The 27,180-nt window shown below is 38.0% G+C and overlaps 1 protein-coding gene across 5 annotated transcripts in view; it reads left to right on the top strand.

Annotated features, from left to right (window-relative positions):
* Ptpra (protein tyrosine phosphatase receptor type A) overlaps positions 1-27,180 on the top strand; it is a 122,049-nt gene that overhangs the window by 69,083 nt on the left and 25,786 nt on the right. For 3 of the 5 annotated variants that reach the window (XM_027954468.2, XM_027954447.2, XM_071608802.1), the window contains 4 exons: positions 4,942-4,968; positions 13,847-13,931; positions 15,029-15,102; positions 15,276-15,412. In XM_027954468.2, coding sequence (XP_027810269.2) covers positions 4,942-4,968; positions 13,847-13,931; positions 15,029-15,102; positions 15,276-15,412 — 323 coding nt within the window. Of the gene's footprint in view, positions 1-4,941; positions 4,969-13,846; positions 13,932-15,028; positions 15,103-15,275; positions 15,413-23,123; positions 23,218-27,180 lie in introns of those variants that run through there. The other 2 variants (XM_027954461.2, XM_027954482.2) reach the window with 2 other exon arrangements.

The following is a 27,180-nucleotide window of genomic DNA, read 5'->3' as shown; positions in this document are numbered from 1 at the left end:
TTTATTGTAGCTAAGAATCCAGCCATTTGTATATTTAACACATTTCATGTCGGAGGAGACTGAGTTACATATCACTAGTGACTTTTATTGGAGATCAGTAAAACAAGGAAACTGTATGGGTACATGAGTATTTCATGGTCTTAAACCCCACATCCTATTCATCATCTTACCAGTATTCCCATAATACTCACTATATTTGCTTAATTAGTATTTGACGTTTTAAGTCTTTATGACTTGAAATATTGTTTATTACCAAACTATAAGTAACCATTTAATTATTTTTCTTTGTGTACTTTTTTTTCCTGAATTTGGTAATTGCATGACTTTTTGTTTAGTTTTCTTTTTAGTTATTGCTGGCCAATTCCCACATTTTCCAGAGCCCTGCAGTACAGTTTTTACAAAGGCAGGCCTATTAGATAATCTGATATTTCTTTTTCTTTTTTTAAACCTATAGCAATTCCCTCTGAGGTCTCCATTGTCTTATTCCAGTCTAGGCTTGTTATCTCTAGGGCTGTACACAAATATCAGCCTAGAATATTTATTCTCTGTCAATCTGGGAATTCCCCTTGCTCTTCCTGTCTTCCATATTGTTTTCTTTCATCTATCATTTGGTAGAACACATTCTTCTTGAGAAAGGGTTCCATTGGAGGTAAACTACACGAGACCTGACATGTCTAAAGCTTCTTTAGGGCTGTGTATGGAATTTTAGAAAGTAATTTTCCCCTGGCATTTTTTAAGTGCTGCCCTGACTTCTAATTTACCAAGCTTGAAGGATTCTGTTGCTGTTCTAATTCCTAATTCTTGCTGGTGCTATCATCAGTTTCCTGAAATTTCATCAAGTTGTATTATGATGTGGGTCTTTTTCATTCATATTTTTATTACTTTATAGGCCCTCTGAAGCCTTGGTCCTTCCGTTCTGAAATTTTTTTGTGTTTAAAAACTTTATTCTTTCTTCGAATTTTTCCTAAAACTCCTCTGTTATTTAGATATTGGATTATTCTTGGATTCATTCCTTAATCTTTTTAATTTTTCTTTCCTATTGACCTTTCCTTTGAGTCTCTTTTTTTCCTTTTGAAAATAAGCAGCCAGGGACAGTAGCCCATGCTTGTAATCCCAGCTACTTGGGAATTTGAGGCAAGAAGGATCACAAGTTGGCAGTCAACCTGGGTTAACTTAATGAGACCCTGTCTCAAAATAAAATATGTAGCTCATTAGTAGAGTGCTTGCTTATACAGGTAAGACCTCCAGGTTCAATCCCCAGTACCTCAAAAGAAAAGGAAAAGAAAAGAAAGCAGAGGCACATACATATATTCCCTTTTTCTTCCATATGTAACAAAAACAATATATTATATTCATTTCTGCATATTGATTTTTTTCAGTTAGCTTATCTACTTTTTTATTTTTTTTTTGGTGTGTGTGTATGTGTATTTTTTAAACAGTATATTGCAGGGGATCAAACCCAGGGCCTAAAACATGTTAGGCATACGCTCTACCACTAATCTATACTCCCAGCCAACTTATTCTATATTTTAGTAAAGAACTGGTAATGTGGTTATATCTTAATATATTTATTCAGTTTTCCTATGAATAAGACATTCAGGTTGTTTTCAGAGCATTCTTTTCAACAATACAGCTTGTCATTTCAAACATGTATGAGCATATTAGTAGGATAAGTTTTATTTTAAGTGTGCATTTTATAAATTGATGAATATTGCCAACTTTTCTTTACTAGGAAATGTCTTCCTAATAGTATTATATCAAAGTACCTGTCTTTCTATACTCTTCAATACAGTGAATTATCAAACTTCTGGATTTCTGCCAAGTTGGTAGATAAAATTAATTTCTCAGTGTAACTTTAATTTGCATTCCTCTGAATAAAATTGAGGACCTTTCCCCTTTTAAAATTTTTATTATTGTTATTAATATTATAGTACTGGGGATCAAACCTAGTACCTTGCATATACTAGGCAAACACTCTACCACTAAATGACACCCCCAACCCCCCCTTTCCATATTGTAAAAGAGCATTTGTATTTTTTTTTATCTGAGCATTCTTTGTTGATATTCTTCAACCATTTTTCTTATTAGGGTGTCAGGTTTTTTTGAACTCAAAAGCATTCTTTAAAAATTTGGGAAATGATTTCTGTGCCTACAGTGAAGTTTGTTTTTTGTTTTGTTTTTTTTTAAATGCGAGGTCTCACTACATTGCCCAAGCTGGTCTTGAACTCCTTTGGTTCAAGTGATCCTCCTATTTCAAGCTTCTCAAGTACCTGGGACTGCAGGCACATGTCACCCACACATACCTTAATCTTTTAGCTTTTCTGTATTGCAGAAGATAGCATTAGGAATTTTTAATTTTTAAAATGTGAATATGAGTTTGTTTAACTAAATGTTCTCTAGGTAATGGGCCATATTTAAGAAGGCCTCCCTTACTCCAAAATTCTAAAATAAATTACTTCGTGTTTTCTTTTGGACTTTTATGGTTTCTTTCTTTGTTTCCTTTTATTTCTTTGCAGAGGTGGGGGAGTTTGGGAGGATGAGTGGATATGTGTGCCCGCAGATGAGTGCTTGAATTTATTCTGATATTAATTGTGAGCTATAGATGTGTTTTCCCCCAAATGGCTAATCAGTTATCCCAATGCCCCTTAATGAATAATCTATTTTTGCTCCCAATTATGAAGTGGTAAGTAATTTTTAAAAATCCAGAATCATCCTGAAAAAAATTGATTTGAAATGTCACCTTTATTATATGTGATATGGATATTCAGTTTCCCATATGTACTTGAGTATTTGGGGACATTCATTGTGTTTTCTGTAGAATTTTTTTTTTTTTTTCACTACTAAAGATTGAACCAGAGGCATTATAACACAGCTATCCAAGCCCTTTTAATTTTTTATTTGGGGATGATCTCCTTAGTAGCTGGATAACAGGCATGAACCACTGTTCCTGGCTATTCCAGGTGTTGTTTTTTTTTTTTTTTAATATTTATTTTTTAGTTGTAGTTGGACACAATACTTTTATTTTATTTATTTTTATGTAGTGTTGAGGATTGAACCCAGGGCCTCGCACATGCCAGGCAAGCACTCTACCGCTGATCCCAGCCCGTGGCTATTCCAGTTTTAATGAAGATTTATGTATAGCCATTAAATTTTGCCAGTTGCTTGTTTGGTGTCAGCAAGATCTGTTTGTTTTCTTTTTTGTTCTGTTGCTATGGTAGATTATATTAATAGATTTTTAAAATTCTAAACTGTCTACATTCCTGCAAAACTCACCTTGGTAATGTATAATTTTCGTAACAAACTGTTGCAATCTGTTTGATATTATTTTATATAGGATTTTTCCCTTTGATACTGGCAAGTAACTTCTAAATGAACTTGATCTGTGGTTTTTGATAAGTTTTAATTCATCAGTGTTTTGTTTCATGAAAAGAATCTGAAAATTTACATAGGAAACCAGCCATTCAACTCACAAAGTTTATTTGAATGAATTTGAGGAAAAGTTGTTTCTTAAAATTATTTAATTTCCTGCATAGTTATGAATAGTTCTCTTTGCATATTTTTTAATATTCTTTGTTTTCTTGTTTTAATTCATGGTCCTTTGCTTTTTTTCTTCCAAAGAACCTACTATTTATTCTCTCATTTTTCAGTTTTAATTTCACTGATATTTTTAAATTCCTGTTCTTTTTGCCTTCTTTAAATTTATTTTGTGCAGACTGCTATCTTGAATGCTTAATTATTATCATTCTTTGTGTTAATTAACATATTTAATGTTGTGAATTTTGTACAAGCACAGTTTTAGACATACGTACTCCATAGGTATTCCTGTACTTAGTCGTGTTAATCAAGATTCAGTATGAGCTGCTCTAGCAAAGATACACCAAAATCCAGTGACTGAAGTAAAAACCACGGTATCTTTCTCTCCCCAGAGGTGGGCAGAGTGCTTTGCCTTATCAGGGTCCAAGTCTCTTTGTTTTTTTTTTTTTTTTTCTTCATCCCAACAATATTGCTTTTATCTTCTTGATTATCTGCTTTCATCATTGGACCTTAGTTCTAGGTTCTGAGAACAGAGGGAATGGAGATAAACAATTTCTTTTCCAAAAGATGTGACCTGGAAATTACCACATTGCTTTTGCTCACATCCCATTAGCTGGAATTTATCACATGACTCTGGCACAAAGGATTCTTAGAAATATAGTCTCTAGCTGGACAACTTTGTGCTCAGCTAAAAAATAAGAGGTCTGTACCAAAGGCAAGAAGAGGTGTTTTCATCATTGTGTTTTGCTTGGTTTTGCTGTGCTGGGGACCAAATCCAGGGCTTTGCATGTATTAGGCAAGTTCTCTACCACTAAGCTATACCTCTATTTTATTATTATTATTTTTAGATGTTTTTTATTTTGATTTTTAATCAAATTTACTTTGTTAATTTTTAATTCTATTGTATGGTGATAAAAGAATATTGTACTGTTTTTTATTCTTGGGAATTTGTAAGAACTCACAGATGTTCCACAGGTCTTTGAAAAGATTTTCTCTGTAATTATATAGAATTGGGTATATACCAGTTAGGTTTTATTACCTCTTATCATTTAGGTCTTATATCCTTCCTTCATTTTGTCCTTTTGAGTTTTAATGATCCAAAAGATATGAACTCCTGAAATATAAAGTTCTGTAATTTGTATTTCTTCTTGCATTCTTATACTTTTTATGAATATTGATGTTACATTATTTGTGTACTCAAAAAGAAGGCCAGGCTGCTGACTAAAGTTTAGTGAATCTGGACAATTTTATTTCTCAGTTGTTGGAGGATACCTCCTTCTAGGCCAACATTGTACCTGGAGAAAGAGTATCTATATTCCTGGAGCTTGTTTTGTTTTTACCTTAAATTGATTAGTAATGTTTTTCTTTAACCTGAGTGAATGTTTTTATTTGTCACTTATTACACAGGTAATTCTGACTCGAAGGACAGAAGAGGTGAGCTGCTCACCTTGTATCTGTTGTCCCTTTTACACAGTGTATTCTTCAGTGTTTCCTCTGCTCAGTCTGGTAACCTTGTACCTCTGTGTCTGTGTTTTTTGTTTACTTTCGCTTGTTTTCATATTAATCTCATAATCTACTTTGTTCATTTCTTACTTTGTTACTTTCTAATTATATTTTCTTAATAAAAGAATATTTTACTGTTTTCTACTATTAGCACCACCAAAAAAAGAAAAGAAAAATTATGTAAAATATATCTAACATAAAATTGACCTTTTAATCATTTTTAAGTGTACAGTGGCATTAGGTACATTTATCATTGTGAACCATGCATCTCCAGAACTTTTCTTTATCATCCCAAATGAAACAATAACTTCCTTTTCCTCCTCCTTGCAGCCCCTGGAAACCATTATTGTACTTCATGAATTTGTCTATTCTACATGCCTCAGTTAAATGCCATTATACATTGTCCTTTTGGAACTAGCTTCCTTTATTCAAGCATTTTTATTGGTGTCAGTTTGGATAATTTATGTAATATGTAGTAATGCATTGAAATTAGTCTGGCATTGTCTACCAAGTAACTCCTTAGCACTGAAGTCATTGGTCATAATGACTATGTTTTCCAATTGTTACTTGGCCTTCACTGGTTTTATAGCTCAATTATTAGTTATAAACTGGGATAGAGATTTGCATGTAACACGTTTACTGGGAAAGTATTTTCTTCTTATAGCACCTTGGAGGGAAGGCAGAAGTATTGGATAGATGAAGGAAATGAGACATCATGTGATCAGAGCTAAGGCCAATCACATAGGAAACTCTGGATCTGGAATCCCCTGGGCCAGGCTCTCTTAGGCCAAGTACAGTTCTTGGGAATAGACATAGCTCAGAGCTATTAGCCACTAACCCTCCCAGCAGCTGGGGGAATAGGTTCTTTGGTCTTGAAGGAGATTTTGCTATCCATTATAGTTCCTGTGAAGTCTGAACAAGATAGGGATGCCACTTGCAAATAAAGATTTTCCCATCTAAGAAAATGCTATTGATTTTGACATATGTATTGAGGCTGGAGAATGCACAAATAGTAGAATATATGAGGAGACTGTGTAGTGCAGTACTTAAAAGCATGGGCTCTGAAGTCAGACCACCACCTGGGTTGGTGTCTTAAGCCTGCTGCTTACTAGCAGGATGAGTAGATGTGTAACTTCCTTGTGCCTCACTTTTCCATTTTCAAAATGGGATAGGAACATTGTCTCTTTCACAGGGTTGTTGTGAGAAATGAGATATTGCATATGAAGTGCTGAGATCAGTACATAACAATTGCTCAGCTAGTGTTAGCTGTCATATTATTATCTTTATGTTACCACCACCTTTCTGCTACCATTGCTATTAGACCTGAGAATTTCAACCATTCTCACAAACCACTAGGAACCTGTTGTGTAACCATACAACCACAAGTGCAGTTCCCTGCCCTTTACTATTGATTGCAGTCCGGGGAATTGAACCCAGGGCCTCACACATGCAAGGCAAGTGCTGTACTGCTAAGCTATATCCATTAATCTATAACCTCGGTCCTTTTAAATTTTTTGAGACAGCTTCTCTCTAAGTTGTCCAGTCTGGCTTTGATTTTGTAGTCCTCCTACCTCAGTCTCCCAAGTAGTTGGAATTACAGGTGTATCACAGCAACCTGCTGCCTTGTATTTTTTTTTTGTTTAATATTTTTTTAGTTATAGTTGGGCACAATACCTTTATTTTATTTATTTTTATGTGGTGCTGAGGATTGAACGTAGCACCTTGCATATGCTAGGCGAGCGCTCTACCGCTGAGCCACAACCCCAAGCCCTTGCCTTGTATCTTTTAAACAAAATTTTGCTTAAATCTGTCTTGCCCTACTTTTTAGTTTTAGTAATTTGATTCTTTTGCGGAGGAGGGGGCAGTCTTGTGAAGACCTTTCAAGTGGTATTTGTTAAATATCAAAGATAAAGTTGGGGCTGGGGTTGTGGCTCAGTGGTGGAGTGCTCACCTAGCACACGTGAGGTACTGGGTTCAGCATCACATAAAAATAAATAATATAAAGGTATTATATTCATCTACAACTAAAAAATTTTAAAAGATAAAGCTGGTTACAAATGTACTCTAAAATTATTTTAGATGTAATCATTTACTTAGCTGCCTTTTAAAATAAGAAAATAATGCCGTCTTATTTTTATAAAAGAGTCCCTGACCTACAGAGTTCCAGAACCAGTGAGGATAAGCATTCTACTGAAACCCACAGACTCCTTAAAGTTTCTCAGCTCTTCATATCATCTGGATCCTCTTCCCCTGGCTTTCTCCTTCAGTATTTTGAAGAGCTGGAGTCCATAATGGGGTTAACATTCTTGTTTAAAGATGTGTTCTTGGATTATCATAGTAAGCAACATTATTCTTGTGAATTCCATGTATGATTTTCCCTAAGCACCTTTAATAATACATTTAGTATTCATTCAGTACCTGTTGGATGCTGAGGATTCTAGCAAAGAAAAAGAAAATTCTTTCTGTCTTGGAGGAAATATGTGAACTCCTGGAATCAAAGTCCATTCAATTACATGCTATTAGATGTCCTGCACAGAGTACTCAGAGAACTCAGAAGACTCTTTATACCTGGGAAATGGGAAGGAGGCACAGAGATGAGCTTTGGGCAGTTTAAAACAGTAATGGGGAAAATGATATACCAGGTAGGGAGGGCAAAAGCGGGAGACATGAAAGAGCAAATCATGTGTTTGAGGAACTCTGCAGAGTTGATGTACGCAAGGTAAAGAGTGGTCAGAGGTGGCCTCATCAGAATTGGCCTGGTGGTACATGGAGCTCAGGGGTCAAGAGTATCTCCTGTAGGTGGTAGGGAGGGAGGAAGTGACCAGATCAGTTTTGTTCTAGAAAGATTATCCAGAGGCCTTAGGGAAGACAGATGAACAATGGATATCAAGGTTTCTGAATGGTACTTGAAACAATATTACACCTTTGAGACTCAATAAATACTTCTAAAAAGTGTGAACACAAGATAAATAAATGAGCTTTAGGGACTAGGTGTATAAGAGTGTGATTTCACTGTTTGTTTGTACTTAACCAAAGTATATTTTAAGAACTTATATAATTCACTTATCTACATGTGAGCTGTTAGATTAATTTGACCCTTTGATTTTATTGAAAAAGAGGTATAGCAAGTAGACATTTGTTGTCTCACGATGCCTTGTTTGTGTTTTGAAATGCTTGCACCCCTGGCCTGAGTCTAGAGAGTGAAACTTTGTTAGAATGGGAGTTGAGAACAAAGTTATTGGGCAGGATGGAACAGACCTTGGCTGTACCAGCCTGCATTGTGCAGGTCCATCTCTTTGGATTACCAAGTCCAGGACAGTCCTGAACATAAGTGATGAATCTGTTTGGTCTTGCAGGGACCATAGGAGCGTGACTTGACTCTGAGGCTATCTCCAAGCACAGGGAACTAAGTTTTCTCTGATTCCCTTAATTGAGCTGAGTCTCCTTCCCTCAAAGCAGTCTGGGGACATCTGTGCTCTCTGTTTTGTCTTCTAATCACAACAGAAACATGAGAATAATTCTAATAAAATGTGACTTTTAATGAGGGTGGACTGTTCTGGCCTGTAAGCTTGAGAGAATTAAAGTGCTCTTGATCCTATAATTTATCAAGAGTCTAGAAAATAGTGTAAATTTGTTTTCTTGCTTTAGATTTGCAGCTGTGTAATCCTGAGCAAGTTATTTAATTTCTCAGCTCAGTTTCCTCATCTGTAAAATAGGGTTATAAAAATGATATGTAAGAATTTTACAATATAGGATTGAGCTCTGCTGTGTGCCAGCAACATATGTATAATGATTTCTAAATTAGCTAGGTGCCTCCCTTATTTCCATATTGCTTGTAATTGTCAGTTCTCTTAGTAGTCATAAACAATATGCCTGATAGGTTGCCGACAGATAACATACGTAGTCATAAACAATAGATAAGGAAGAATGCCAGTCTACATTATCTGTTGGCAATATTTGATTGGCTTGATTACTCCTTCCTTGAAAAACTGCTCTTGGTTTCCCTAACACCACTTTTCACTAGAAACTGCCCACTGTTCCATTCACTCACTCATTTGTGGTTTTTCCTGACCACCTCATTCCTTCTTTTAGTCTACCTTATTTTTTCTTCATAGCATATATGACTACCTGTAATATACATTTCCTTACTTATCTATTATTCTGTGTTTCGCACTAGAATATAAGCTTCATAAGAGCAAAAAACTATCATTAGTTCACTGCTGAATCCTCAGGACTCATCTAAAACAGTTATTCACTCAGTATTTACTGAATGAGTTTTTTTCCCCCAGTGCTGGGACTCAAACCCAGGACCTCACACATGCTAGGCCGGCTCTCTCCCACTGTTCTATATCTTCAACCCTAAAGAATAAATTGTGATATCTGGAGGTGGTCTTGAATCCATGTCCTTAAGAAGTTTATTATTTAATGGACATATAATCCATGACCTTAATCCAATGTGATAAATGTTGTAGCCAAATAGGTACATAGTGTTACTGAAGTACAAGAAGAGGGCAATTAATTTTGTCAAAGGTAGTACTTAGAGAAGGATTTACTCAGAAAAGGTGATATTCAAACTATAACTGTGTGAGAGGAGTTAACAAAGTTCTAGATTAGGGGTTGACAAACTTGACAAACTTTTTCTATCAAGTGCCAGCCAGACAATAAATAGTTTCAGTTTGCAACCATTCATTCTCCATCACATCAACTCATCTCTAATTCTGTAGTGCAAAAGCAGCCATACACGGTACGTAATGAATGAACATGACTGTGTCCAATAAAACTGTGGTCACGAGAATAGGTGGTGGACTAGATTTGGGCAGTAGTTTGCTGACTGCTGTTCTAAAGACCTGCCTGAACCTGTGAAGTCAGACTGACACTGTCTGCTAGTGTGCAGGCTTCAGGATGCCAAGTCCAGTCTTTTCCCTTCGTATTAGCTAGATGTTTTTGGTTACCTTTTTATAATTCTTGGTATACTGCCCTTTGTGCTTGGAATTTAACAAAGGCATATTTAGTGATAAATCATTCGTTCTTGTATTCATTCATTCAACATAACCCAGTAGTGTTAGTTCCCACTATAGTGGTGTGAGATCCTGTGGTAGGTTTTAAGGTATTGTTCAATGAGAATAAACACAGATATATAATCCTTGCCTTTGTGAAGTTTGTGGCATAAAGGAGGGACACTCAGTTGATAAGCTACAGTCAAATAGATACGTAATTACCAAGGTGGAGAGATATTACCAAGGGAAGTAAGGGTGCTGTATGAGAATAGTATAAAAATAAAAGCCAATAACACTGACCAAATTAATAATGTGTACTATTTAGTAACTGTGCCAAAAACTTCATATAGATGATCTGATTTAATCTTCAGAATGACTTTATAGATGGTAAATTTAGTATGAGGCAGTCAGAGAAGACCTCTCTGGGAAAGGAGCACTTAAAATAAGAACTGATTGAATAGAAGTTAGGCAAAGATTGAAGGGGGGCCATGTGAAGCAGAGGAATAACATGGTCAGAGTTATAAGGGTGGATAAACTGGGCATTCTCTACAGATGCAAGGGGCTAAGTTTTAGTGAAGCAAAGAGTAGCAGGAGATAGAATAGGTAGGGGTAAGTTAGGGAGGTTGTTATAGGCCAGAATAAGAAACAAGACTTTATTCTAGGCCCAGGAAGTCATTGAAAGGGAGCAACATGTTTCAATTTGCTTTCTTTCTTTCTTTTTTTTTTTTTCTTTTTTTTTGAGAATGGATTGGAAGGGGTCAGAACTTACTATGGTGAGCCAGGCAAGAGAGGATGGAGGTTGGGACCACAGTGGATGGTGACAAGAGAGAATGGCAAAAAGGTGGACAGATTTGAGATATTGATCTAGCCATAAAATACATTACTTGCAGTTGGATTGGATATAGATGGTAAGCATGAGAAAGAAATCAAGGAGATTTCCGTATCGTTTGAACAGTAGGGAGGGTGGAAGTGCTAGCCACTGAATGGGAAGGGAAAAGTGTAGATGCAGAAAGTTTGTGATGCCTATGAAATTTACAGTGGAGGTGGCAGATGGGCAGTTGAAAGCCTGAGGCTCAGAAGAGAAGTCAGGTCAAGCAATACAGATGTGGGAATTGCTAATATGTCATTTGTACTTACATCCATCTACCTGATTAGATCAGCTAGATAGAGTATAAAGAAGAGTGCCGAGGACAGGGCCCTGAGAAGTTCTCATGGTGAGAAAGCTGGTGTTAGAAGAACAATAATTAGCAAAGGAAACAGAGGGAGCAATCAAGAGAGAAAGAATATGGGAAGTGCTCTGTCATGGAAAGCAGGAAAATACTTGAAGAAAGAGGCAGTGGTCAACCAGTATGAATGCTCATTTGAAGATGATAGCCACAGTATGTTTGAAAATTGCCATCAACAGAGAAGCATGGTCCAGGCATGGCGGCACATGCTTATAATCCCAGTGACTCAGGAGGCCGAGACAGGATAATCAAAAGTTTGAGGCCAGCTGGGAGAAGTTAGTGAGACCCTGGACTAGGAATGTAGCTCAGGGGTAAAACACTACTGGGTTTAATGCCCAGTACTAAAAGAAAAGAGAAAAGAAAGAAGAAGCAAAGTATGATATCTCCCATCTCTTAGGGGGGAAAAACTTTACCCCATATCTCCCTCTAACTGCTGCTGCTTTTCTCTGCATCCCTAAAAGTCTTCATAAAAGGAGCAGTTGTCTCCATCCTTTATCTTCGTTTCACTCCATTTAGATTTTTCCCCCCTATAGTCAACTGAAACCACTCAAAAAGGTCTCCAGGGCTGCCTTATAAAGTATAGTTTCATGTCTCTGTCTTCATCCTACCTGATCTGTTGGCAGTATTTGATTGGGTTGATTACTCCCTCCTTGAAAAACTACTCTTGGTTTCCCCAAAATCACTTTCCACTAGAAATCATCTGCCAGCTGCTATTTGAGTCAGTTTGACCGATCTTTAAATGAATATAAATGTACCGGAGTTTGATTCCCCAGCACTGGAGACACACACACACACACACACACACACACACACACTTACTCTCACACACACACACACACAAACACAGTTATATCTCTCCTCTGTTCAAACTTTCCAGTCACTTAATGTTTCTCATCACATTCAGAATTAAATCCACACCCTTTGCCCTGGCCTACAAAATGGAAGTCATCTGGCTTCTGCCCATTCTTCAGCTGCATCTTATACCACACTGGCCTTTGTGCTATGTCTTGATCCCACCAAGCTCATAAGGGCTGTTATGCTTGTTATTTCCTGTGCCTAGAAAGCATTTCACTCCAATTTGCATGGTTCACTACTTATCATTTAGAACTCTGCTCAGATATAATCTCCTCAGAGAGACCTTCCCAAACAACTCTATCACTGCTTCCCTATCACTTTTTATCCTTTTACTCTTTTGTTTTGTTTTTCATATCCCTGTCTGAAATTGTTTGCTTATTTATGAACAGTGTCCACTTTCCCCACGGAATGTAAGCTTTCTGTTTCTTGTCACCTAAGCACTTCTCTATTTCCACTGTCCAAACAATGCCTGGCATACATTTGCTGGTCCATAAATATTTTTTGAATGAACGATGCTAATTGGTTGAAATCGATGAGGTCGGGAATATTTCTGTTGGATTTGATAGTATGCCATTTGTCAGTGTCCTTGCTGAACAGTTTAAATGGAGCACTAAGGATGCAAGTCGGAACAAATTGATTAAGGAGAACCTGGAAGTAAGTAATTAGAGAAAAGATATTAGACAACAGTTTTGAGAAGTTAACTGAGAAGACAGACGTGGGACTGGTGGTATCTGCAGAAGTTAAGTGAGGTCAAGAAGATAAATCTTTGAGGTAGCAGTAATAAATGTAAATCAGAGCCCAAATGACAGGGTTAACCTTTATATGGGAGAAACATGTAAATGACAAAGATAGCTATAAATGTAGACTTGTGCAGTTTGTGGAGGGAGAGAGAGTGGAGCCCTAACCTGGTTGCTATAGGAGAAATGGTGCTAGGTACTAGGTGGAAGGGGAACCAGGCCCTGTGGAACGTGAAGGAGGCTTGCCTGTCTTTGCCAAGCCAGAAGTTACAGTTGGGGCCCTGGGGGGTTGCAAGATTCCTCTTTTTGACATTATTTCAGGAGTCTCTAGATATTTCCTCTCAGTGAGCAGTCCTGGCAGATGGTGGATGGGGAAGGCAGGATAAGGGAAGAGGTAGAAAGTAGGACCTATCTATGTATCTCCTTGTTTTAATCAAGAATGATATTCTCTGTGTTGGGAAATCATTTGGGTTTATGTGATAGAAAAAAAAAATCATCTCTTTTTCCTTCTTCTCTGGCATCTTCCTCTAGATGGAGTCTTTTGAGGCTGGAAGAGAATATAGGGTTGACCCTGCATACCCCAAATGCCATCACAATTGGATGTGTTTGTGCCTCCACATATTTGAGTGCTCTCTGTGTGCTAAATACTGTTTTATGCTCAAAGGATAGAGCAATGAATGAAAGAATCTCTGCCTTCTTCATAGAGCTTTTATTCTAACGCCGGGAGACAGAGAGTAAACACATACTGAAATGGGGTGGTCATGTCACCCTGGGCCCTGTGTTTTCCCCCTTTTACTCCATGCCCGGTAACCTGTGGTGGCAGAGGGAGATGCACTATCTTTCCCTTGCTCTCTTTCTCTCTCTCTCTGTTCCATATCCTACCATCTACAGAAGCATTGAATGAGCCCTTCTTCCTCATCAGGGTGTTTTCCTAAGCAGCTGACTTGAGCTGCTTAGGAAACAGTAATGACTTGTTCTTTTCTCTTGGTTTTAGATGAGACTCCAATTATTGCAGTGATGGTGGCCCTGTCCTCTCTGCTGGTGATTGTTTTTATTATCATAGTTTTGTACATGTTAAGGTGAGTATGCTAATGTTTCTGCAGTTTGTTTCAATACTGCAGAGTCTCAGTAAGCCCACATAGTCCAGAAGATAGTAGGATAAGGACAGTGAATAGCATGGAAAGGGAATGACTCATGACAGTGCTATAGCGCTGCTCAAGCAACTCCTAAAAGGGCCCCAGTGAAATCACATGCATAACAAAAGCTTATTTTAGGGCTGGGGATATAGCTCAATGGTAGAATGCTTGCCTAGCATTCACAGGGCCCGGGTTCAATCCCCAGCACTACAAAACAAAAAAAGCTTGCTTTGTTTTTAATTGGGACTTTGCCCCTAAACTCCTCTGGGACCCCTTGTCCTGATATAAACCATGGGAGTAATAGCTTCCTCTTTCTGGCCTTCTTTCAAGGGTCTGTAGACATTACCTCCTCAAACTGTGAGCTGAAGAAAGGAGAAGGAACCCAAAGGATAGAAGAGGGTGGTACATTGGTTCTCTTCCTGCTGAAATTGTTGCCCTGACCACCTGTGTTTAACTCTGCCTTATCTTTGGCTTAACCTGATCTGTTTTCCCTCTGTTCCTCTGCAGAAAAAAAGTTGGGGAGGGATTTTGTATCCACTCATGCCTCCTCTACCCTCACTTTAATTTGGCCTGTGTCTCTGTTATTCTGTAGAAGTGTGCCCAGATTTGTGTCAGTCTAATCTGGAGCTCTCGTCCCTGCAACTCCCAAGCTGTACTAGGGAAATACCAGGATTTTTGTTGCATATAAGATCTTCTGTTGTCCCCTACCCTCATTGAATTCTACTCACCCTATCTCTACCTGGTGTGGCTGTGCAGTAGTGCGTTCTAGAACTAGACCTGTATAGAGGAGCCAAACAAGCCAGAATATATTGGTAGTGTTACTTGGATTGGAGTCTAGTGTGCCAAGAGTAAGCACGAATACCTTGAGGTGCTCCACAGAATGGAGCTGCCTCAGGATGTGAATTAACCTGTTTCTGAAAGAGCCTGAGTATTTGATAGAAGAGAGTTAGAAAGACTGAGTCTGAGCAGGAGTACAAAGCCAGTGATTAGCCTGTCCTGCCTCTATGCTTAGTTTTTCATTAAGAACATTTTCTTCTTAGGTTTAAGAAATATAAACAAGCTGGGAGCCACTCCAATTCTTTCCGTTTATCAAACGGCCGCACTGAGGATGTGGGTAAGGCATGGGGACCCTTTACAGAGAAGAAAACCAAAATATTAGGGGTTTCTCCATCCTTTAAAAAAATAGTAAAACTATTTTTAAAAAAAGACTGTTGAAGAAACCAGCTCTGGTTCTGGGAGCCAAATCCTCAGAGCACCTGAATGACCTTCCCTTTTTCTGCCCTGCAGAGCCCCAAAGTGTGCCACTTCTGGCCAGGTCCCCAAGCACCAACAGGAAGTACCCACCCCTGCCTGTGGACAAGCTGGAAGAGGAGATTAACCGGAGAATGGCCGATGACAATAAGCTCTTCAGGGAAGAATTCAACGTGAGTTCTCTGTTGTGACTGGTGTATCAGCAGGACAGAAGGCAGACCTAAGGTCAGGCCTTTTGAGTCAAGAGTGAAAAACAGGTTTCTAATGGTTGAGAAGTGAAAAAAGATTTGCTTTGCCTCCCTCATCTACCCATCCATCTATTCATCCATTCATTATTGCATCTGTTACTTCACTGTTTAATAAATACTTACCAAGCATCTCATGTGTGTTAGGCAGTATTCTGGATGCCAGAAATATCATGGGGAGCAAAACCAGATCCAGTCCCTACTTTTTAAGGAACTTACTGCCCTTTAGGGAAACTCCACAAACAAAAGTAATGAGTAATTCAAACAACAAAATAGGACATGAAGGACTGGTACATAGTTGTAGGAACCCATATTAAGAGGTGACCTGAGGGTTGGGCTGTAGCTCAGTGGTAGAGCACTTACCTCGTACATGTGAGGTACTGGGTTTGAGCCTCAGCACCACATAAAATAAATAAATAAAGATATTTTTTTTTAAAAAAAAAGATGTGATCTTTTAGAGTCTAGATCTGTGGGCCAAAATTTCTAGAATAGACAATAGAAGTAGATCAGTGTGGAAAATGGGAACCATGGCAGACTGCAATAGAACAGGTTTCATCTTAAGTGTTGAAATTCTTATATTTTTTTATAACTCCATGAAGGAAATAGAATGTGTCTAAACCACCAGTTGGGGATCCTAGCCCACCAGTTCTCATCACAGGTCAAAATTTTTGATGAAGAAATAAGAGGAAGGGGAGTAGGGGACATTTCAGGCACTAGAAATAGCAGAAGAAAGTTGTCAGGAGTGAGGGAAGAATATATTCAGGAAATTAAAGAATGGTATTCTATGGAGAATAGCCTATGTAAGATAAGAATAGTTACGGGGAATACAGCTGGGGGTTACAGCAGTTGTTAAGACCAGAAGAGCTTGTATGATGGACCTCAAGTGCTAATGATTAAGGAAGAGGAATGGACTTGACACACAGGAGCAGTTCCATACCTTCACATCTTTCCACTGATCCATGTGTCAGCTTTGTCTTGTAGATTGGCTCTTTTCATGATGTCAAAACAGCTGCCCCAGTTCTAGGTGTTACATGGAGATATAATCAGGTCCAGTGGGAAAATAATGACTGTTTCTTCCTTTTGTCAATGAGGTACATTTTCCCAGAAGCTTCTGGAGGCTTCCCTGTTACCTATTTCTTCTTAAACAAACCACAGCAAGGGAAGAATAGGGTTACTGCAGCTAAGATCAGTCCAGATTATTCCTGGGCCTAAGTGGACAGCCTCCACAGAATGGGAACACTTGTAGCAGGGAAGAAAAGAGGAATGATTATTGGGTGGGTGAGTTACCACTTTGTGTTCTACCACCAAAGGGTCAAATCACTAGGGTCAAATCCTGAGCAAATTACTAGCTTCAATATAAACAGATGAAAGGGAGGCAAGACTTGTAGTTGGAGACCATTTACCAGGCAAGAGTTAATGGAATAGCTTGAACCCTTTTCTTTGACTATTGGAAAAATGATTGAGAACATTTACCACATTTCACAAGACACCACTGTAGCACCATAGCTGGATTTGTGATAGGCATTATACTGTGTGTTGTAATCTGTAATACCAACTGCTCCTGGATGATGGGGTATATTGCCATACATTTCCGTGAAATGAAATGAGTTTCTTTTCAGAGGTAATATTCCCTGAGAGCCTATAATAAAGCATTGCTGGAGTACATTCCTGGAGTATGGTATTCCTAGGATTTCTCTTCATACTCATTCAGAGCTATAACTTAAGTACATCATTCTACAGCAGACTACTTCCAGCATGGACCAGCATGTCACGCAGAGTCATCATATACAGGCTGGCCTTTTTCTTCCTTGGTCAGCCATTGACATCAACAGGAAGTCAGAAGTGTCTGTTGAAGTAATGGGTTATGTGGCAGGTATTCTGTATACATCACTTCCAGCTATGATGGATTTCTGGACATGTTCAGATTTGTAGCTTATTGCTCATATAATACTACCTAGTATATGATGGGAAATTGAAGTCATTTGGATACCTAGTGTCCCATAATCAGGCTCACATTCTCCATTCTACCTCAATTCTAAGCTGGGAGCATGGTATTGCTAACAGGATTATGGTCTTTTTTCTATATCATCGGACTTTTTTTTCATTGTGATTCTTTTTTGCGGGATGGGTACCAGGGATTGAACTCAAGGGCACTCAACCACTGAGCCACATCCCTAGCCTGTTTGTATTTTATTTAGAGACAGGATCTCACTGAGTTGCTTAGCATCTTGTTGTTGTTGAGGCTGACTTTGAACCCGCAATCCTCCTGCCTTAGCCTCCTGAGTCTCTGGAATTATAGGTGTGTGCCACCACACTAGGCTCATTGTGATTCATTGTTCAGCCTTACCGTAGACATTTTATTTAGAGCTCCACAGAATCTACCAGAGTCAGTTTCTCCCTGACCTAGATTAGCTGGAGAGCCTCTTCTTTTCAGATAACTCAATAAATAGTCCAGAACAGTATATCAGAATGTAGTATATGCTATCTCCAAACCCAAAGTAGCCCAGAAAGCATTGCTCTGCTTTAGTTGGGGAGATGTGGTAGAGCAAGAAATAGTGACTTTTCCTTTATTTTAGAGGAGAAAGCCCTAACAAGCTGCAGGCCTTTGACCTTCAGAAAACTCAGCTGAGTAACCAAGCCAATGTTTTCTTATGTCTAGCATGTATATCTAAGATGCATAATTTCCTGTTCTTCAGGTTTTTTCAGCGTGATATCATCAGTATGGTTGTCAGGGTGATGTCCTGTGAAACAGTGAGAAAAAATCCTGATGAACCAGATTGCAGCAGAGAGGTCAGGATGATTTATCACTGAGTTAGCTCCTTTCATGAGAGGGAGACTGCTTCAAGTAGTCTGTGCAACTTGGAAAGAACATCAATAGGGATTTTCCAGGCACTGTGGGCTGTATGTTAATCTGAGGAAGCAACTATAAGTCTGTAGCTCCAACTGATTTAGTTTACCATAATCTGTTGAGTTTCTTAAAGACCATCCATCAATCTCTTGTGTTAAATGTGTTTGGTGGCTTGCAGAAAACATCAGTAATGGTAATTATTGAACATTCACTCCATTTCATCATTAAACTCAGGGATTGTAGTGGATTATCTCATCATTGTCCTGCAGGTTTTTGTTTTTGTTTTAATTTGAGACAGGCTCTTACTATGTTGCCTAGGCTGGCTTTAAACTCATGGGCTCAAGCAAATTCTTCCACCCCAGGCTCCTGAGTACCTAGACTACAGGTACACACCACTGAATCTTTTAAGTCTTCTGTAGCACTTATCTCTTCTTCATCTAGAGACTTAACCTTTTGGTAAAGAGAGATCACTGTTCTAGGAGCTGGCATTTGCTCTTTCTATATGTTCTTTATTCAGTGAATTAGGGGATCATTGTGGGTGTTTTGCTGTCTAATAGGTAGCTCCTAATGTGAGGCCAATTCAAGCTAAAATTTATCCTATCACCTGGCCTGCTAAGGCTCCATTCTAATCATCATATCATAGTGGTGTTCTGGGTTCCCAGGAATAAGTTAGCCCAAGACCAGAACCCAGTAGACTCCAAAGTATGCATTTCCCTTTACTCAATGTACCGTTATCATCATGGTAAATAACTAAGATTCTTAGGAGAGGGTGAATAGGGAGGTTCATAGTATATGAATGTTGATATGCTCTGGCAGAGTTATTTCTCATAGGTTTTTGACCTCTCCCTCTTATTTGAGGGGTCTGGGTCTATGAAATGGCCCTAGGCATGGGATTTGGATAAGGGGGACCCTTTCTTTAGAATGGTGGTATGTCTGGTAATCTTCTCAAATAAGCTAGGTCTTCTGCCTCCCATTTTTATTATTATGAAAGATACCAGTGCTTTCTTCACTAGTCTATACACTCCAGCAAGGCATGTGTTATAGATCCCATCAGGGACATAGTGAAGATGTCAATAGAAAGGTTGAGCCCATTGAAGTCCATATAACACTCTGGTCTCCTCTGTTTAATGCCAAGCGTTTTCTGGCTTAAAAAACACAAGTTGCTGGGGATGGTGGTGCATGCCTATAATCCCAGCTGCTTGGGAGGCCGAGGCAGGAGGATTACAAGTTCAAAGCCATCCTGGGCAACTTAACAAGACCCTGTCTCAAAACAAAAAGCACTGGGGATATAGCATATTAGTTAAGCAGCAGAGCACTTGACTAGTACATAGTCCCTGGGTTCAGTCCCTAGTACTACAAAAAACAAACAGCTGTCTACTGGAAAGACACTGGGGAAGCTGGCAGAATCAAAAGATGAGTTTAAGTACCAAGACTTTGTCAGAGTACACCCTATCTTGATGGCTCTGAGACCCTCCTAAGGCAACCCCTACTTCTTCCCAGTTTTCAAAATCCTGGGAAAGAGAATCTGATTGGGTCAGATGTGACTGTTTGGACTAGTCAGCCAAGGGAAGGAAGAGAAAAAACAGCACACAGGGAAAATAAACTAACTTGTATATGTTATGTCACCTTGGAGACGGAACCTAGAGTCTCACACATGCTAAACAAGTGCTCTGCAACTTTTTTAATTTTTTTTTTTTCATTTTTGAGACAGGGGCTTGCTAAGTTGCCCAGACTGGCCTAGAACTTGCAGTCTTCCTGCCTCAACCTCCCAAGTAACTGGGATTACAGGCATACACCACAGCACCCAGCTGCAAACACTCCAGTTTATGTCTACTACCATAGTAATATTTTATAATTATCCAGAGGAGAAAGCCTTTCTAAGCAAAATACCAGATTCAAGTGTCAGCATGGAAAAGAACAAAAGTTAATATATTAAAGTGTTAAGCATCTCAGCCTATTGTGGTTGCATAAGCCTATAATCCCAGCTACTTGGGAGATGAGGCAGGAGGATCTGAAGTTTGAGGCCAGCCTGGACAACTTTGTGAGATCTCGTCTCAAAAACAATAAAACAAAGGGACTGGGACTGTAGCTCAATGGTAGAGTGCCTCTGGTTTCATTCCATAGTACTATGAAATGAATAAATATTAAATTCCTCTATGATAAATGATGTCATAAAATAGTAGCCAACTGTGAGAACCTATTTGCCAGAGGTAGACAAAGAACTTTCTATAATATGTAAAGAGCATATGCAACCTGGGAGAAAAAGGTAAATAATTTATTGGAAAATTTGCAGTTCACAGAAGAAATACAAATAGTCTATAAACATACAGAAAGAAGATCAACTATATCTAGTAATCAAGGAAGTAGAGATTAAAGCCAAACAGTATTTTAGGCCTGTCGGATTGGAAATTTTGAAGAGATTGATATCGAGTATGAGCAAAAGAAGGGGATTGCAGATATTCTTCTACACAGGTTGGGGGACAGTTTGAATTGGTAAGCATAAGGGAGTTTGATTTGGCACTGTCAACCAAAATTTAAATCTTATATTATCTAGCTTCTGAGACTCTAACAGAAAAACTTTCACATGCCCAACCAAATATATATTTGTAAAAGTGTGTTCGTTACAGAATTGTTTACAATAGAAAATAAAATTTACCAAATAACCAAATTGCAAAATGTTTTCATATCCATTATGAAATTCTACACTGTCATTAAATGTGTTGTCATAGAAAGACATTATGTGAGAAAACACATTACAGATAAATATGATAGTGTAATCCCATTTTTTAAAAATATTTTTTTAGTTGTACATGGACACAGTATGTTTGTTTGTTTATTTTTATGTGGTATTGAGGATCAAACCCAGTGCTTCACACATTCGAGGCAGGTGCTCTACCACTGAGCTACAGCCCCAGCCCTTGTTTTTAAGAATTTCTATGAATACACCTGTGTGTGCTCAGATGTATTAATGCATTTTTTTTAGTCTGGAAGAAACTGCAAACTTTAACCAGTGGCTACCTACAAGGGGTATGGAAGATAAGAAAGACAGTGACAGGGAAGTTTTGCTCTACTAAATTATTGAGCTACCTTTTACAAGGTAGCTTTATTTATTTATTTATTTATTTCCCCCAGTATTTGGGATGGAACCCAGATCATCACATGTGCTAGGCAAATACTAAATCACAGAGCTATATCCCCAGCCCTTTTTATTGTTTTTTAAATTTGAAACAGGGTCTTGGTAATTTGCCCAGGTGGACCTTGAATTTGTCCTGTTTCAGCCTCTTAAGTCTTTGGGATTTTAAGCCTGTATCCACATACCCCACTTTTTTTTTTTTTTTATGTAAGAAATAAAGCTAAATGTCTGTAATATGCATTGGTGGATATATAGCATGTAGAATGAAGGAATTGCTGTTTCATTTGAACTGTGCCAGAAGACTTGTGGTCAGGTCACTATGAAAAGTCATGTCATCAAATGGTTTTTTGTTCTGGAGAGAAACTGTAGCGCAGGGCTGAACAGCTGAAAGGAACAATCTGAATACCACATGACAACTGTTTTCAGGCTAAAAGGAGACTGTGTAGCATTTCTATGAATCCCCACCATGGTTGGAAGTTCCAGGCTATGGCTTTCATCTTAGTTGCAAGCTGGAACTGTTTTGTTCACCAGCATTTGTCTTAGGAGGAAGCATTGGATTTGATTAATAGAAACACTTTGAAAAGCCACTTACTGAGGTCAAAAAGTATGCTTTAGGATTTAAGAAGAAAATAAAAAAGATAAAATATGGGTAGCTCCTGATAGGAAGGGACCAGGAGAGAGACAAGGGAGTGAAAGAGGTGGAGCCAGTATCTGTGTGTGGTGAGCCTGACTTCCTCAGGACCCATAAGACAGTTTCATTGTTGGTTACTAGGTGAAGAAGGCCTGTGCGAGTCATCTGTTAATGGGACTGAGGGGGTACATTTAAGTCGAGATGGGAACAAAAGAGCCTCTACCTTGATAAGTTGTCTCCTAATAAATGAAGCAGAGCTAAAGTCCCATGGGGACTATCAGCAACTGTGACAAGGGCTTTGGAACTCAGTGTTCCAGGAAGCAGGGGCTTCCAATTTTGCAAGGGGCAGAGAAAGCACCAGCTGACATCTTAGTTTACACTAGTTAGTACAAGGGGAAATTCAAAAGAAATTATGTATCTGGATGTTGTGTCCTTCGTTTTAAGAGCTGCCTTGAAAGTTAGTAAAATCCCAGAGTGTTTGGGCACTGGTGACTATTAGGAGAGAGTATGTAAAAGGGGATTCAAACCTAAAAGTGAATGAGAGTCAATATGTTCTGGAAATCCTAGGCAGCCCAGCAAAGCAAGAAAAAAATGTCAGGCATGAGAATTGCAAAAGTAGAGACAAAATAGGAATTTTTTCACTCAAGAGAATATTGTCTTCAGAAAAGTCTAAAGATTCATTAGATAAATTATTAGAATTAGTTATTTTAGCAAGGTTGCTGGATATAGAAGCAGCTTGAAAAAAAGGCATTTTTATACATAGGCTACAAACAGAAAAAATTAGTAACTTTTTAAAATATACCATTTGCAATAGCATCTGAAAAGTAAAGTACTTAGGCATAAATTTAACAAAATATTTATAAAAGCTTTAGAGAAAATTATAAAAATGTTTGAAGACATTAAAGGAAAATGGCTTAAGTTAGTGAAGAGATAGGATCAATGGATTAGAAGGCTCAATTTTGTAAAGATGTCAATTCTCCCCAACTGATGCATAGATTCAATGCAATTCCAATAAAAATCCCAACAGGTTTTTTGTGGAACTTGACAAGCTGATTCTAAAATTTATATGGAGGAGAAAAGATCCAAGAATAGCCAAGACATTCCCGAAGAAGAAGAACAAGGTGAGGAGACCTGCCTTACCAGATATAAAGAGTTATTATAAAATTTTAATAAGACAGTTTTATATTGGCACTGGGATAGATCTGATTGATCAGTGGAATAAAATAGAGAGCCCAGAAGCAGATCCATGTGTAAATGGAAACCTATTTATGATAGAAATGCTGCCTCTGTCTTGGTCGGGGAAAGGATGGACTTTTCAGAAATAGTGCTGGGACAATTGGGCAATCCTCTGGGAGTATGTGAAATGAATGTTTGTCTCATCCTAGACACAAACACTGATCCCAGTTGATGTAAACATTGAGATTTAAAGGACAGTACTAGAAAATATAGAGACCATAATGTAGGAAAATATGACCTCACAGTAGGAAAGAATTTCTAAAGTCTTAAAATATGCATAAAGGAGGTTGAGAGGTATAGCTCAGGTAGAGCACATGCCTAGCATTTGCAAGACTGTGCTTTTGTTCCCCACACTACCAAAAAAAAAAATGTTGATATAGGGAAAATTTGATGAATTTGACTATATAAGGTTTCAAAAATTCTGTTCATAAATAGATACCATGAAGAAAATGAGAGGCAAGCCACAAACTTGGTAAAAAGGATGAATAAGTATCCAGAATATTTAAAGAACTCCTTCAAACTGTAAAGAAAATAATCCAGTAGAATGTTGGGAAAAACTCTAGACTAGGTACTTCATGGAAGGAGAATCAGTTTTGACCAATAAACTGAGGAAGGATGATGACCCTCAATAATCAGAGAAACATAAATAAAACTGTGTTTAATAAATTTCTGACCTTAGCAAATATTGATGAAGATACATATCAACAAGACCACTTTATATTGTTGGTGGGAGTATAAATACAGTAAGAAACAGTCTGGTCTTATCTGTTAAGGTTAAAGATACTCATGCCCAAAAATTCTTGATTGCTTGTAGAAGAAACATAGAAATTCATGCTTAGAGCAGGACTGTTTGTTAACTGTTAACAACCCAAATATTCATCAGTAGTAGGACAGAATAATAAATTTTGGTATAGTTACAAAATGGAGCACTACAAAGTAAAGGGAATGAACTTCAGCTACATATGACCACCTGGAAAAATCTTAACATGATGTTGAGCCAAGGGGGGAAAAAAGCAAGTCACTTACTTGATTATCATTTTATTTTTATAAAAAATAGACTGAACAATAGTAATATATTATTTAAGGAGGCAAAGTATATGGGGTTCACATATATTAAAGCAGTGTAATGATAAACATATAATTCCAAGTTTACCTATGCAAGGGGAAGGAAGAGGACATAGGAATCCAAAGAGAACTTCTAATTGAATGTTAGGCACATGTTTTAAAAATAATTGAATTAGAAAAACAATTTTTTAAAAAACTGGCATTTTTTTTTAAAAAATGAGGATTTAGCCTTGGATATAGTTAAGGCTTGAGCAAGAGATGAAATGGTGCTTGATGCCACCTACTGTTCAGAGAATATAACATCCTGCAGGCTTGTGATTCAGCTGCTCCTTCCCTACCTATGTGGGCTGTGTTTTTAAAAGTAGACACTAAAAGCAGTAGGATTCCCCTTATTTTCATCCCCAGCTTAGGCTCTTCAGCCTGAATCTTGCAGCTAACACTGTGTTCTCCGAGGCAAGCCCTGTCTTTTCTCTTGCTAAACAGTGGTTCCTGTTCTTCCTAACTTTCCTCTTAGGAGCCTTAGCCCACCTGGAGACCTAGTTTTTCTTCATCATGACTAGGGGAGTAAGGGATTCCAATAGGACTGTGAGGTGATGATTATTGTTATTCTGACCCTTCAGTACTGAAGACTATTTTCAAGAGTCTTGCTCTTACTATTTCTAAATTACATCACTTAGAGAAGGGGTATACAGGAATTTTAGAGAAAGAGTATGCTCCATATTGGTATTGAGGGCTTAAAAAATTGGTGTTTCATCCTGATTTAAACCAGGATGGAAATCTATGAGAAGGAAGAGAAGGCAAACTATGGGTGATTTAGGAAATTCCAGTCTTTAGTATGGTCTCTGTTCCATGTACAAGAGTCCAGCCCAGGAAACTTTCTCCCTTTCATGTATTGACAGAATTGGGGCAAAGGGAATTGCCCCCTTAGTAAAATGACATGCATAACTTCCAGAATTTTAACTCTGAAAAGAAAATCCCTTGAGTAATTGAAGTCAGATGGATTATGAGACTCTGATTCCCCTTATTTTGAGGTCTTTCAGTTTAATTTTTTCTACTACTATCATGGTGGTTATATTTGTTCCTTCTTAAAGCACTTGTTTCCATCTGGCAAAATTGGTTCTCATTGGGCTGGCATTTCCTTCATTTTTTATTTTACCTTTTTTTTTTTTTTTTTGTATAAAGCCAGAAATCTAAAAGTCATTTTTCATTCCTGGCTTTCTCTACTTGGGCAATTTTCCTTCTGTCAACAAATCTAGTAATTCTAACTCTAGAGTATACCTTAAATGATTCCATCTCCCTGTTCTATCTTTCCCTGCCTCCACTTCATGCTTCAATTCTTGTCTCTACACCGTTATTTTCCACGTAGCAATTGGAGTGAGTAAATTGAGTCACATTTTTAAAACCTTCAGTAGTTTCCTCACACTTGAAATCCAAACTTTATTCACAGACCTACATGTAAATGAATAATCTGACCTTAAGTTCCATCTCCTCCCATTCCTACTGTTATCGCCACCAACCTCACCAAGTGTGTGACACCTTCACTGACCTTTAGTTCCTCACACAGGCAAGCCTTCTCCTGCCTTTGGGTCATCACAAGTGCTGTTCGCTGTGCCTGGAATACTGTCTTCCACACTCATCCTTCCTTATGAACACCTACCCTTAATCTAAATATGGCCCTTTCTGATACTTTATCTCTAATAGTGTCCTGTTCTTTCATAGTATTTATCATGATGTGTAATTATATATTTGTTTTATCTGTTTAATGTCTGTCTTTCACCCACAAGTTTATATTGTGTATATGCTTGATCCACCACTGTTTGCTCTGTACCTAGCCTAACAGGTACACAATATGTATTTGTTGAAAAAATGAAAGAAAAATAATACATGAACCATAATTTACTAATTATGTTCTCCTACTGCTGAATACTAAGGTTGTTCTCAGTTTGGGGTTATTCTGAGTAATGATTAAGTAAATGATTTGAACATAGAGATTTTTATTTCCTTAGATTAAATTCTGAGAAGTTAAATTACTAGGTCAAAAGATTATGACTGTTTTCAAGGCTAATAAAATATACTTTCAAATCACTTCTCAGAAAGATTGTCTAGGTTGGAATTTTAAACTATTTTCCCTTTTTGTTTTCTTAGTTTTAAATAAATAGAACATAAGAAGCGAACTGTTTGAATAAAATTTAGCTTCCCACTCTTGTAAAACTCATTTATTGAATGCTTATTTTGTGCCACATGTAATATTATCTCATTTATTCTTGTGGCAGGTGTAATTATCGCAGGGTCACATATGAAGAAACTTGAGCCTAGAAAGGTTAACAGGCTTACTCAAGCTGATACAACCTAAGCTGTCTTGTGTCAAAACATTTTATGCTTGCCCACATACCTCCCTGTGCTATCCAAATTACATTTGCTCTAAAACTGCTGCAACAGTGTCACTTTACCCAACTCTACTTCCCAGCTGCTACATCCATGTGAATGCCCTCCCTCCCACCGATTAGTCCTTGCTTTCTTGCTTCATGATGCTATAGGATGGGGTGCCATGCCCCTCTATGAGAGCCCTAAAGAGAGCCTAAATCAGCCCTCCTGTTGGGTTCACTGAGATGCATGAGGATGAATGGCCCATTTTTTTCTGTTATGTACCCCATTACTATTACAAGGTGGTTTATTTCGACCCAGCATTGTAACAGGCCCTAATCAAATAGTATCATAAAAAAAGTATGCTATGCTTATAGTAGCAGGAATGGCACTTCACCTCCTGGGGATTCTTGGTATTA

This window comes from Marmota flaviventris, chromosome 2 (assembly GCF_047511675.1).
Source record: "Marmota flaviventris isolate mMarFla1 chromosome 2, mMarFla1.hap1, whole genome shotgun sequence".
Classification (NCBI taxonomy): domain Eukaryota; kingdom Metazoa; phylum Chordata; class Mammalia; order Rodentia; family Sciuridae; genus Marmota; species Marmota flaviventris.
This window is presented reverse-complemented; position numbering and strand designations above follow the sequence as displayed.